Source organism: Halichoeres trimaculatus, unplaced genomic scaffold (assembly GCF_033239565.1).
Source record: "Halichoeres trimaculatus isolate MK-OKI-2021-1 unplaced genomic scaffold, fHalTri1.1 fHalTri1_scaffold_8, whole genome shotgun sequence".
NCBI classification, from domain to species: domain Eukaryota; kingdom Metazoa; phylum Chordata; class Actinopteri; order Labriformes; family Labridae; genus Halichoeres; species Halichoeres trimaculatus.
Window position 1 is genome coordinate 24241608 of NW_027437186.1, and position 14779 is coordinate 24256386.

Genomic DNA, 14779 nt, shown 5'->3' on the forward strand with positions numbered 1-14779 from the left:
AGCGTCCCTATACTTTGAGAATTAGGGTTGTAGACTTATGAGTACATATTGACTGGTGTGTAAACAGCAATTTTCCACTGTAGCTACAAGAGATGCAGCTCACCTCAACAACTTTAAATTCTGATGGTTGGTCAGAGCCGCCTCTGAGAGGGACAAGATAAATCTAAAGAGTTCAGACATTATTGATGGAAGGCTAGAGACAAATTTTAAGGACAAAACTTTCACTTCTCTCTACCTTTTTGGTAAAAAAATGAACAATTTGACTTCTTCATGTCTTAGAAGTTGCTTTTTGTGAAGCCTCAGAAGCCAGAAATCCTGTATAATTGTGTTTAAAACTCTAATCAAAATTGTATATAAAATAACACCTTATTATAAATGAATACAGTGGAGTGAAGTAGTGAAGATCAAGTTTAAGAAAGTGGAAGGAAACTCTTTCCAGTTTAGTTTAGCACCAACCATAATGGAGTGAAATACATTTCCTGAGTAACATATTGTTCCATTTCAGTATGGCTGCTGCTCGCCTAAATTATTAACCTTGAAGGTATGACAAACTGGATTTCTATTCACCTCTCTCTGAATCCTTCATGCTCTGCTGTACATCTGGGATTAAAGAATGTCCTTCATCCACCAGAGAGAAAGTATCACATCACAAATTTGTAGTCTCCTTTCTTTCTTTTAATGGCACACGTCTAAGAATCTCCCAGCACTCTCAGGTGGAGCATCAACATCCAACGACTCTGTCCTTACTGCCCTTGTTCGGAGCGGCGCCAAAATTTGGATTCAGCACTGAATCTGAAGGACAGATGGATTTACTATCTCCACTGCATCAGTTAGTGCTGGCTCAGCAGAAAGCAGCACCTAACTCAGGATCTCAGGGAGGGAAATGCATTGAGTTTTACTGTGGATATGTGGGCCAGCAAGTAATGTAAAATACAGACCTCTGAGATCTGGCTCTTTGCTACAACTTTTAAAAAAGTACCGTGCAGGGGGCTGTAAGAGTGTAACACAGGAGTGAGGGTCTCAACACCATCTATGGAGACAAACTGTGACTAAAAAGCCAAAGTAAACATTTACTGTGACTTGGTTCAAGTCTGAGCAGGTTTGTTTTTATATTTGATTTACATGAAGTAAAAATGATGGCTCCCCTTAAATATCCTCATGTAAAGATCTATGATGTGTTTTATATAATGGTGAAGAGTAATGTACAGTAAAATATACATAATGTGAGTTTAATGGGCTATGCTGCATATATGGTCCATTAAAGCTCCTGTTTTAAACAATGAATTACAATGAAGGCAGAGCTATAAACTGTCAGAAGTTTGTGTATTCTTTAGTACACACGCTGCTGGGATCTGAGCAGGTCACACTGCAGCAAAAACTGCGCAAAAAAATATAAAACATTAACCAAAACAAACCTGCTCTCCTCTGTAGGACGGCTGCTGGCGTGGCAGACTGAGAAAAGGCTGCACTGGAGGTGGTGAGAAGGACCTGTGTACCGGCAGCAGCCTGTGGTGGGCAGGGAGGGGAGGCAGGGTGGGCTGACCCACGCTCAGAGATACAGGCATCGGGTGGCTGATGTGCAGGGGCTGGTAGAGCGGCAGGCGACGCAGGCTGTGGGAGTGGAAGTTGTGTGGAGGGAGAAGGGGTTCTGAACTCAGGAGGGACGGCTGAGAAAAGAAGGATAACAAATTATTTCTACAAATTTTAACTTTCAACAGCAGAAAAAACGTCTTTTTAATCAACTGTTGCTGAAAACAGGAAGAAAGTCATCCTGAATGCACTAACATGGCCCTGAAACAAGAGGAGCTGCATGAAACTCACCCATCATCATCTTATTTTATTGTAGACACTTAAAAATAAAACCTTGCTTCAGTCATGATGCTCTCATTAGAGTTAGTCATAAAACTGGAAAACAACATTATAAGATATGACGTTGTGAAATAGTAAAAGCCAGAGTCTGACCACATGTCCTGACCAGCTGTTCTCCCTTTGCTCCAGAACAAACTAATAACACCAAAAATGGCGAGAAAGGATTTGGCTTTACACACGCACTGCAGATGTAATCACACAGGGCTGCTGTGATGTTGACTGACATCTGGAGATCAGTGGACAGCTAAAGTGGTGACCATAATAAGAAGAGACAAGCTGAGGCAGTGTCTCTGATGGACTGAGTACTGCTGAACAGAGAGAACGATGATCCGCAGATACAGGCCAGTGTGAACCCAAATCAGATAAACACACATGTGCCTGTAAATGCATGTTAAATTATACATGATTCCTCTTTGTAGTCACGTTTTCACACAGACACATCAACACCTATTTTCCTCCTCTGCCCGAATCAATCAGAGCTTCTCCTTTGTCATGCCATAAAAAATAAAAGCGGCTCAATATCTGATCTGACTGGAGCCATCTCTCAAATTATGGTTCTCTGCCTCTTGTCAGCAGTAGCGAGGTAATTAATATTTCTTCGAGCGAGATATAGTGAGGCTGAATCAATTACTCCGCTTGCCGTCAACTTGTTTTGTCAACAAGCCTGGAGGCATGACGACTCTAAACTGGCTGCAGGTAAGTGAAAGGCTCTAATAGAGTGTGATTACAGGAGAAATCAGATGAAATGGGCTGTGACAGAAATGAGCACACAAACACAAAGAGAAGGTAAACAAACAAACAAACAGGCGTGGATGAAGATTATGTGAATGGAGATGCATTCATGACCAGCTGGAGAGAGTGACTCACCTTATAGACGTTGGCTGTGGAGGGCTTGGGTGGAGGCTTGCGCTGTGGTGTGGGTCTGTACAAAGACTGAGTCCTGATGGGGCTAACTGGCCTGTTCGCCTCGATGGATCTATAAGCACAGCAGAAGTACTTAAAGGCCTAGCACGTAGTTCTTACTTTGAATTTCTGCCTTGAGGTATGTTAAGAGTGCTACTTTTAAGATACATATTTATATCCGATTAAATGTTTGACTGTACATTAAAAAATAGAACTAAAAAGAAAGGCCTGCTTATCTCTGTGCTTCTAAGAGTTACTGATTTGATTAAGAATTCAAAAGGTTTGGGTTTGCTACATTTAGAGTAATTTGATGATTACTTGTGGGCTGCTTGTTTATGTTTAAATAAAAATGTCAATCAAGTGTAATCAAACCGTATTAACGGGGGTCTCAGTAACACATTTGTTTGAATGCCAGATTTGATAGATGAGTGGGTGTTAATTCTGAGCTCTAGCCCTGATACAGGCTTGTTTAGTAATCAACAAATAATGTAACAGAATAATTATTTTTTTTTTGAAAATTTAACACACAAAATTTCATTTTTGATGTTTGCCCCTTCAGTAGACGATAAAGAAATGGATGTCATCTTGCTTGGTCTCTAGTCATTCCAGATGGGCTGTGGTCAAATTTTAAAGAACTAATACACCTTGCAAAAAATATTTCTCATGTCTGATTGTTGTGGTAATTTGAACATATCATTTAGCTGCATTGTATTCAAGGCCTCTTTTTTTCTGAAAAGTTTCCTTTTCAGTAGTTATAAGAGGTTGACAACGAGGTTTTATATCATGTTTAGCGACAATTAACAGCTGCCTCTCTTGTGTATTTTTTTCGGGGATTGTAAGTTATGTTGGGAGGTAGAGGCAAGAAGAGATTAAACTCATGGAAAAAAAAAGAAAGCATTATTTTTGTCAGTTGTCACCCGGCTCCACTCAGATTCTCCCAGAATCCCTCACAGTCTTTACTGTGCAGGCTCTGGCCGCACAACTGCTACCAATGGCTGCGCCTGTGATAAGAGAATTTGGCTTCAAAACTGCACAATGGTAAATGGCGGAGCCATTGTTGTTAATTGTTCCACAGTTTCTTAAAAAATAATCTTATATTTCTTGTAAATTGTTTAATTTTTACTGCTTTTACTTTGATAAACTTGCAACTGCCAGCAATGGCTGAAGATGCCTTCAAAACTCGGTGCAACACAAATGCAAAGTGCAGCATGTATATGAACAGAGGGGGCAGTGTAGAGAAGGACTACAAATGTCTGAAAGCTTTGAGGACAAGCTAACACGTTCCAGCTGTTGTTTCATCAGGCTTGATTTAGCAACCTTACACACCACCTCAGTTGCCACCATCATTTTTTCTGACTTGATCTCAGCACTAACATAAGAGTGGCCCCTTTTGAGGGCCACCATGTTTGCTGTTTACATACAACACATTGGAGGTATTCTCCAGTACAGGTGCCATGCATTGTCGAGCGTATATATAGGCTACAGAGCGAGTGTATCTCCAGCCTGACCATGTCCAGAGAAAGTGCTACAAATTGTGTTATTGCCAAGATAAGCAGGAAATTTGGTTTTCCATCCAGACATAGATACTTTCAAAGCTTTGTGTCAAGCCTGTGAATGCACTCAAGCTAAGAACTTACTAAAAAATAGAAAATATGGTGTTTGAGTAACACTCTAAGATTTCTAAAGTTTGTAAATTACCATCTGGTAATTTAAAGCTATGAACTCAAAACACAGAGCTCTAAAATTAGTCTATCATGGCAGACACTTCAACTTACCAGTTTCAAGTTTAGACAGAAATCTAAATTCTCAGATGTATAAAACGCTTCTGATCTGTAATCACAGAACATCTCAAGCTTTGTTTTGTTTTATTTAGAGATGTTTGTTACCTGAGTTTCTCCAGGGTGCTCTTCTTATTGGTAAAGAGGAGGCGCAGCAGAGTCTTCCTCTTCAGAAAGATGATGACGGTGGTTACCAGGAGGCTGACCAGCGTAACCAGGATTGCCACAGTAATGACCACACTGTCGGCTGATGCCACATATGACAACACGCACATTAATACACACACTCCCACATCTAGCGCACAGAACGATGAGAGGACATGATGCAGAGACCGTTACAGCTAGGCCACGGTCAGCAGGACAGTCTGAGTCACATTTCTCTGCTCATTTCATCTAAAAAACTGAGAGACTTCTCTTTCATATCTACAGACTGTGCTGTGTGTTTCTCAAGGTGAGACAGAAAGTTGTGCCATCTGGGAAAGTTTAACTTTTATCCAAAACACACATCAATTTAGTCTGCAAGAAACAGATGAACAGGGCGCTGCTGGGGGATTTTGTGTTATTGTCTGTCAGTGTCTGCATGAAAGAAAACAGAAATTTAACCATCCATGCTACCTGCCAGTCGCATTGGCCCGCTGTCAATGCTCCCACCGAAGCCTGCTGTCTCACAGAACGGAGGGGCCCAGTGTGCCTCGCAGTGGCAGTTCTTCTTGTTGTTGCACACCTGCAAACAGGCTACTGTTACTGTACATGCTTGTTACACTCTGTGTCCAATAGCATCAAAAGGCATTTGATTTCCTGCTAGCTTAACTCCACATACAAATAATGCATCGGAGCAACCCAAAAATACAAGATGAGATCTGAACTGGTTTATCTTTTAGAGACAAAACACTTTCTTATAGGAAGTACAAAAGACTTCCAGTATGAGAAGATATGATTGCTGTGCATGTGTGTGTACTTTTAATAGATAAAACATGTGTGGGGGAGAGTTCATCCTGTAAGCCTCAGGTTTCCAGTGCAGAAGTTTGATCCAGGAGGATTCCCTGGCAGTGTAATGCAGTCCAGCTGTCAAGCAGAGGGAGGAGGAGGGAGTTTAGCAGCTGTGGGGGAATTTAGGGTAAGCACAGACGTATAGTCAAGTGCCTCCCCTGCCTCCAGGACACGGACACTCCTTTGCGCCGGGTGATGGGGTTAAGAGGCACTTGGGGGCTTGGAGGGAGGTTCGATTTGGGAGTTGTAGGCGTGTGTGAAAGGTTACTGAGGCAAATGTAATTTCTTAATTTTGTCATAAAGCATGGATGACTTTGTCTGACTTTTGTGTTGAATAGAAAAGTTTATCATGGATCCTGTATTTTGTGCAGTTCTCTTCAGTTGAGTGTGGAACCGCATGCACAAACATTGATCCACCTTAGCCTTGCATCAATATCAACATCAACTCCATGTTTAAGGTTAGTTAGGATTTTAAAAGCTTGGCTGCTTACTATCAAACAAAAATGGGAGCTTATTCACGCTGATACAACCAATACATGCCTGCAGAGATAGATGGTTATCTGCTGAGGGGATGGTTTCTACAATTCTAAAGAATATAAATTTCTCTTTTTTTAACTTATTGTTAGCCTACCAGCTAGAATTCTCAGTGTGCATCTTTTTATTTTTCACAGGTCAAATTTTTAAACTCATTTGTTCTTCGGCTTACATTGTTAGTTAAATCCAACCCACTTTCCTAAGATCCTTGAGGTGACTAGAGGTTTTCTAACACTGAGGGAATAAAACTAACAGGCCTCTCCAAAGTAAACAAACAAAAGAAAACTGGCCCAAGATAATCAATTAAGCTTCTGGGTAGAAAATTAGACCAGGTGAGGGAAGACGTTCTTGTCTCCTGTAAAATGCTGTAAAACAACCTCCTACACCTGATACTGTCATTACTCTGGCTTAGTCTGGCGGGGTCTTGTAGCAAGACCAAAAAGTGTAAAAACACAAAAGATTTATAATTTACAGTTTTTAAAAAAATATTCAACAACCAATTTATTTATTTATTTTTACAGTTATGGATAAAAATGCAGCTTTAGAATCAAAGATCAGATTTTTTTTTGTAAGTAATCTCTGAACACTAAACTCCCTTAATTGGCAGCAAAGAACAGAAGGTTGTAATTTCATACTCTAAGCATCTAGGTGTTGTCTAAATTTTTAAAACAAAGTCAATAAAATGTGTAAAGAACGCCCTTGATGAATGGTCGAAAAGAGCTGCTGGGAGACATCGGTGATAATTTCCTTCATAATGCAGCAGAGCGTCTGCTGGAATCTCTTCCTGCAGAGCTTCACTCCACCTCCTCTCAGTGAACAGCCAAAGGATGATGTATAAATGACTGTAGGTACACCATAAATGATGCTATTAGATTACATTGATTTATCCTCAGCAGGATGATGAAGATTGATCAAAGAGAAGAGAAGCAGCTGTTGTAACTAAAAGGCTGCACTTTTCCTCTGCTGCCGTGTGCAATTATAGGGCTGTAAAAGCCTCCTCATGTTGTTCGAATACTCATAAATGGATAAATACTGAGCCCTAACGGGATGCTTTCACTGTTTCACAAGATATGGAGTATAATTTACAAGTAAATATTGAGCTTGTAGGTACTTTGTACTCACCCCACGTCCACTGCACTTCCCCGAGCACTCATGCACACCAAACACACTGACATTCTGGCACTGTCGATTCAGGCACACCTAGAAAGGAAGAACATCATTAAGGATTTTCAGAGGTGCAGAACTTAAAGGCCAGGAGGGTAATTAAAAAATAAAACAAAATCAATGTGAGATATAACGGAATTAGATCATGACTGTTATAGTTGTGTATTTTTTCAGGATACAAAGAAATGTGTGAAATCTGAAGTGATGCATTCTGGACATGCATACCAAACTGCAGCACACAAATAAAGCTCATAAAGGCACACTATGCTGTGTATCATCAGCAACAAACAGTGAAAACACAGCTGTGGCTTTTATGCATGAAACCAGGCCTGCAAAGAGCCAAGTAGTCTCATCTTCCTTGAATTGTTACTTGTGTGCAGGCCATGTGCTGCCAACTTGGTACCCTGATTTGCATGGAAAATAGAAAACCTTTCTGAGAAGCACAAAGGCCACAGACAAAACCCAACCTCCAGGCCTTCACAATTTCCAGATAATGAGTGGAGCTAAATCTAGCTCTGTGGAGCAAACAGCCAGGAGACAAGCTAACCTGGCAGAAAACCAGTTTGTACACAGAGCTGAAGAGCCTTGTAGCACTAAGGGCGAGTCCCTCGAGGTAACTGAAAGAGCTTATGAAGACTTGTAAGACCCCATTCCACACTCCACCTGTCGGCATACTTCTTCAAAACATGGACGTGTCTTCCACTTTTGTGTGGACAGCAGCTGAGTGCAGCCCAACAAATGCCTCCCAGGGAGACTGCCCAAAACTGTTTTGTTATCGCCAGCTTCACACTGCACAACACAACTACAAACACATTTGATGTGTGACACTGTTGGACAGCACAGTGTACTAAACAATTAGTTTCTAGCATAAGTAGGCCTTTGTACGTATGGCCAAATTCTGGCCACTCAGGCAAAGCTCTGGCTTTAAGCTACCTGAATCCACAGCAGCAGAGGGTTTGGCTGATGCTATCATCTCCGAGAGAAGAGGCACTGTGGTTTCTGCAGAGGAACGAGTGTGGCCAGCATGTTCTTTGAGATGTGTAAGAATCACAGGAAATACATGGGAAGTTTTAAGAGGGGAAAGTATGCTTTCCCAAATTTAAAACATGGATTTAAAACAATACTAGATGTTCATAGAAAACGTGCAGATTTTCAATTGGCTACACATTCATATGTTATAGAAATCCCCAAATCTGTCCCGAAATGGTTCGTTCCAAAAATAACAGATCTTCACAAGACTTGCTAAAGTTATGACTTCTTCATAAAAGGATTTCCTTGCTTGCTGATGGCACATCAGAGGGGCAGGTTTCATATGCCAGCCCAAAACTCTGCCCCTCACAGACCTCCATGGGACTGGCCAGTCAGAAAAAAGGAGGTTTGTGAAGCAGGAGGCCTTAAAGGGACAGCAGCTAAAACAAAGCAATTCAGATGGAAGCTGAGATGAAGTTATTGTTTTTAAAACACTGGTGTAAGGCTAATAGTTTTTTTATTTTATTTTTTAGAGTTTTCTTTTCATTAAAACCATGTAAAGCTTCTGCAAGTGTACCAGAGGAGCACCTGAAAACCTAAAAAAACAAAACAAATGCACAATACCCTCTCTTTCAGGCTATACAGCTTTGTGGTCCACATGTGAACCGCATTTTTTTTTAAATGTAGAGTACAGAGGGAAAAAAGACACATCAAATGGACAAGGTTGCAACTTCTCAAAGAAATAAGGAGAGGGGAAGTTCAACTCTTCAAGTCTTGCCTTAAAAACAAAGTTAGTCCTTCTTCTTTTTGAAAAGCAGAGGATACTTGTGACCCAGCCCAGGGGAGGTCACCCAAATTACGCTCCAAAAACTAATTTACTATTTATGTTTGACTTAAAACAGATCCTACAACCACATGGAGTGACATTTGAGACATTCAGTTTGGGAGTGAGAGACCGCCTCCCTCCCAGAGAAAAGGCCCCTGATGTCCCTGGTGTGGTGAGGGAGGTTTTGAGGGCAGCACTTAGAGGCAAAGATGTTCAGAGGAACATTTAATAAAATAACTAGTTGCCATGAGGTTCTTGTTCAATCACCCAGCCCAGGGTATAAATGAACCACTAAGTTTAGCTGAAACGTATCCACCCTTCTTTGTCGTGGGGGTCACTTACTGGTCTCTGTTATGGCTCTGAAGTTAAGTACTCTGAGCTTGGTTTCTTACAGAATGCTACATAAACTCATGGAGTTATGAGCCCCTCAGGGTCTGTATCAGGCATATAATGTAGCTGCATCCTTTGATTATGTGATAATTACCTACAAGCTAATGGCTGCTTCAAAGCGTGTTTGAAGGAACAGGTCCATTTGTATTATGGGGGAGCAAATAATGGCAAGATGACCTGAGAATGACAGAGATTATACATCTCAGTTTAATACTAGACAGTTTTATTGTTCCATATAATTGCTCTACTTTAGTACACCTCCGAGAGGATCTTCTTTTTTGGCAGCAGTAGTTTGATCCCTAGCTAGTGAGGAGCTTCTCTGTTTAGTGTTTGCATGGTCTCCGTGTGCTCGTGTAGACATGCCCGCTGGGTTTATCAGAGACTCTTAATTTCCCATAAGTATGAGTGTGAGGAAAAGAAGTTTAAGCAATCCAGCTCTCCATGTCTTTGTAAATAAATGACACCTTAATCACTCACCATGCCATCTCCACATTTGGTACCAGCCAGAACCAGCCCAGGGTCGGGCATGTCGTCACCCAGATAGACATGTGTCCCTCGACAGAGAATACGCCCTCCTTCTTGTAGCGGGATGTTGGTTTCAATGGAAACAGCGTTTGTTCCTATCACTGGCCGGTTTGCGCCTCCCTGACACTGAATTTTACCACACTTTGCATCTCTACACACACACACACACACACACACACACACACACATAGAAACAATCACACATGCACACAAACATCAGGACACACATAGTGAAGCACTTAATTAAAAAAGCCTGTCAGTCACTGACAAAGATAAGTACCAGAAGAGAAAGATGAGAAGCTAATGCTTCAGTCCTGCAGCCATTAAAGCAATTACATCAATTAACAAAGACCATGATTACAGAATTCACCCAAAGGGAGAAGATCTTCAGAACAATTAGCTAACAAGAATAGCATGAAATGATTCATGAAGACTTCTCTTAATGTAATTCACGGCTATCTTTTTTAAATTACATTTTTCATGCTGGTAAACTTTTGTTTAAAGATAACGTGATTCTAAGAGGTAATATTGATTGTTAATGACACCTCTTAAGCTAATCAGCTGTGTTGTGCACAGTGATTTTAGCGCACTCCTATCGTCACACTGCAGCTGTAGAGTCTTACCTTGCATCACATTTGGCAAAGGAGCCTTTGGAGTCCTTCCCACAGTTCCCATAAGGATCCCCTGCTGAGTTGACTCGCTGGAAGCATATCCCAGGGGCCGGCTTGGCTCCTGCGCATAAAGACACACAAAGAATTTAGGAAACAAAATCTCAGAATGAAGTGTGGCATCCTCTTGTAAAAGACACTTAGACAAAAAAAGCAGTTCATCTACCAGGTCCCCACAGGGTGATGCATTGTTGTTCGTGCGTCTGGCAGATACCGTTGTAGCAGTACCCGTCAACATTGTGGCAGGCGTGTCCATCATGCAGATAAACATTGGCTGGGCAGTGAGGGTTGGCACCGGTGCAGAACTCTGGCAGGTCGCAGGAGTTACCGGACTCTCGGCACAGGGTGCCAGCAGGTTTCAGCTGAGAAAACAAAAAGTTCAGTCAGGAAAATGTTTCAGAGGGGAAAACTGCAACTCTGCTCATGCCATCTAAAGTCCAGGGCTTTTTGGATTTTCTTTTACATCTTGATCCAAACCTTTCAAAAACAGCATTGCTTGATTTAACACCTTGTATGTTGGAGAAAATAAGAGCACTCTTCAAGACAGCCCAATGAATAAGTGATAAGACACTTCTGCTCAGACACTTTAAAAATGTTCAGGGTTTTGCTGCAGCCAACTTAAATAAAATTTCTAAAAAATTTACTGGAATTTTTTTTCAGAAATTTGGGGGTTTTCTTTCTATTTATCAACTTGGTTTAAAGATATTGCATCAGACATGTTTGCATGCCTGTCTGCTTTTAAAAAAACAAAATGTTGAACATTTCTACAAAGATATGACCAGGTAAATGCAGTTAATATAAATTTCCTTAATATTCCCCCAAAGTCCCTGAAAATTTCTGTTAACTTATGAAAGTTTGAAAATTTGAAAATTTGAAAGATTCTGCAATCCTAGTGATCCTTGTGAAAGATGTTTTTCATCTTCCATTGATATTCCAGGCGAGGACTAAACAAATAACCACCTGGAGCGTGAAGGATGATTGGCCCCTCTTTTCATAAACCCATCTCCAAAAACAACAAAGACTTAAAATGTATCAAAGAGACTCAAAAGATTCTGGGTTCAAGGTCGAGTTTATTATTCCTGTGGGTGTCAATTTATTGTGCAGTCACCAGTAAAGCATCCATTCAGGATAATGTTAAATACACAATTAAAGAAACTAAAACAGATTAAAGTCCACTGGAAAATAAACCCAACAAGCTAAAACCCAATTAATTCCGACACATAGTTAGTGATTTAAAAGCAGACAAAGCTGAGACTTCTCTTTGTCCATTTACCTCCCTGATGGGTCATGGTGTCTCACGCCTTGAGAAAAAATATCCCTTTTTCTTAACGCTGCAGAGAAAATGACTCATCCTTTGCCTTGAATTGATTCTTGTTCAGACACAGGTAAAAAGTTGGGTGCATATATTTAATCATCTTTTATATAATTCCTCTCTTCAAAGAGACGACACACATCTGAGATACCAACAAATGAGATTTCCACCTTAAAGTTAAACCCACTAATAACTTGGTGAAAGTTTTGTATTCCAACTCGAGAAGTTGCCCTCAATTGAAACCTGCCTATTGAGGTGAAATCTACAAAGTCTGAATGAACTGACCTCAGATGTTAAATTATATACCAGACTGATCTATTATGAGTCTCCTAATAACCAGCCAGAGAAAACTGACAGTTTCAGAAAGTTTTTCATCGTTCACTTCACTGGAAATGAAAAATGTGGATCTCTGCTGAGTAAAGCTTTGAGTAATGATCAGACGAACAAAAAAAATAATTTCAGAACTTTTCCAGCTTTCAGAGTGAAAGGGGGTAATAGAAACTGAGGAAAGGATGTGCAAAATCAAAGAACATAAAAGAGAAGTAGGCCTGCATAGAAAGTGGTACCTGGCAGTCTTCACAGCACTGTCCGTGGGCACACACTGCGTCACCTTTCAGCGTGCATGTGGTGGCATTGCAGCATGGGTTCAAACATTCCTAGAGAAAAAAATGAAAATGGTACAAAAGGGTTAAAACATCACCATTGCTCTGGAGTTCCCTCTGTCAGCTGGTTGCTGTCAGATCATTTAGGTCAAAGAAGTGCACCTCCTGTTATGGAGACTTCCTGACCTGGATACTGATGAATTAACATTCACATGTTTCACATTCAGGACTTATCACAGGACCTCTGTAAAGAGGAGTGGGTTTCATGTGATGACCCATGTGGTGTTATGAAAAGAGGGGGCAACAGATAGAAATCAGATGTAGCAGTTAAGAGAGTTTATGTTAAGCTCTGATTTGATATGATGTAGGTGGAGTGACAGAGATGACTATTATATTATGGTGGACCAGAGCAGGAGTGGGATTTGAAAGCTCCTAAGAGCTTAAGATTGCAGCCACTTCACCACAATGACAAGATCAGCTGTCTGCTGGCAGAGAAGAAGAAAGAGGATACATACCGAGAAGACAAAGGGAGAGAAGGGTTTTAAAGGACTTCAGGGAGGAGTTATGATATTTATCTTTCATTTGATGCCAAAACACATCAGCGTTGTTTTCCAACTAGAGTCTGGCATCGCACTTTTGAGCACAGAACAACTCCCACCAGCATTTATCTTCTATCTACGTGGCGGCTTCACTCGTGGGGCTTCGAGGTAAGACGAGTTGTGCTAAAGGCTGGGAACTGAAGGCAGCCCGACTCTTGGATGTCTAATTTTTAGCCAATGTGTGGTTTTATGAGACTAACTGTTTACCTCTTGGCCCTGACATATTGTTTAGAGAGGAGAGAAAAGGTTGCTTTAAACTCTCGGACTTAGTGGGCTGGCTGATACAACAAACAAACCATTAGTGGTGGCATCACGAAGGTTATGGAAGGACAAACCAACAGAAATGTATCTGGTTTGTTGGTGGTCAAATGCAATGACTCCACTTAAATGCTACCTACTGCTGTCTCCTAATGACTGGGTACATGGCCATATTATCCTCAAACTGTTTGCTGAGTCAGTCAGGTTTATACAGAAAAAAAGCCTCAAAAACTTTTCCTGAAATAAGTTGATGGAGGTCATATAGATGGACTACAGTAGCAAGTCCCATTGAGGACCTAGTCCCTGGTTTACAGAAAACTTAGATTTGTTGACTAGCAGTCCAAAATATATAAGCTGTGGTTTACTTTAAGCTCATGAGATGAACTTTTTGATTGTGGCAGTTTGGGGCTTATCAAACAGCTCAACCTGTGTTTAGCCTGTGCTCTGTCACTCTCCTCTTTAGCTTTCTTCTGCTCGTCTGTCTTTTTATTTTTGCCAGTTCAGCTCAAGTGTCCACCAGAACAACAAAATAAATGCATGAAATACTTTTCTTTAAGAAAATGCTGGATGGCGCAGTGTCGTCACAGAGACCTTCAGCCTAGGTGCTGTAAATTGATTAATATTCTCCTCGGAAACCCTAACTTTACCACTCATACTGAGAAAGAAGCTTATAGAAACAACCAGTTCAAGGAACTTTTTCAAAACCAGGTAAAAACTTGACAACTGCAAACTGTCTCTGATTGTAATTTGACAACGTTTAGACTCTGTGGAACACCTATTCTGCTTTCAGAATTATTTCAATTCAATTTTTGAAATTATCATTAATATTTCTAAACTTGATTAGATTTACCCTTGGGAGTGGATAGCCAGTGATCTCATTTGCATATTAAGTTTCAACTTGTGGAAGATTTGAAACCAGATAAGATAGGTCAATCATTCTTTTTGTACATAAAATCTGGGGAGTTAAACTTTCATACTGCATTTTCAAAATGTCCCAGAGTGCTGTTTCCTTCAACTAATGTTTGCAAAAAAATCCAGCATAAAAGGTAAAGAAAGAAAACATTACAATCCAGATTGTGACTGTTCACATCGCTTTCTGCATTTAATATTAATCCTCCTGTTTGCATATAGCCATAACATTTCTGTATTTAGAAAAAAATGTATTTTCTTTGTTTATTGCTTTTTTTTTTTTAGCAGTTTATTCAGTTAGTCTGGACATAAGTGTTTACATGTTTTAAATTTGGGGATGTAAGGGTTACCTTGATGTATAGCAAAACTGTGAGGCAAACAGTGACACTGCAGCATGTAGAAATGTAAAGATATTCTCTGGCAGACTTAGTATGGAAGGTCATAAAGGTTTAATAGCTCTGCATCAGGACCTTGGGTTTTCTG

At 40.5% G+C, this 14779-nt stretch overlaps 1 protein-coding gene across 2 annotated transcripts in view; it reads right to left on the reverse strand.

Moving 5' to 3' along the window:
• Positions 1 to 14779, reverse strand: part of adam12b (ADAM metallopeptidase domain 12b) — a 92723-nt gene that overhangs the window by 6610 nt on the left and 71334 nt on the right. Inside the window, exons 13-21 of one of the 2 annotated variants that reach the window (XM_074676027.1) lie at positions 12495 to 12584; positions 10783 to 10978; positions 10572 to 10680; positions 9901 to 10099; positions 7197 to 7274; positions 5166 to 5274; positions 4659 to 4797; positions 2737 to 2845; positions 1416 to 1667 (exon numbers count right to left, since the gene is read on the reverse strand). In XM_074676027.1, the coding sequence (XP_074532128.1) occupies positions 1416 to 1667; positions 2737 to 2845; positions 4659 to 4797; positions 5166 to 5274; positions 7197 to 7274; positions 9901 to 10099; positions 10572 to 10680; positions 10783 to 10978; positions 12495 to 12584 (1281 nt within the window). Of the gene's footprint in view, positions 1 to 1415; positions 1668 to 2736; positions 2846 to 4658; positions 4846 to 5165; positions 5275 to 7196; positions 7275 to 9900; positions 10100 to 10571; positions 10681 to 10782; positions 10979 to 12494; positions 12585 to 14779 lie in introns of both variants that reach the window. The other variant, XM_074676026.1, reaches the window with a different exon arrangement.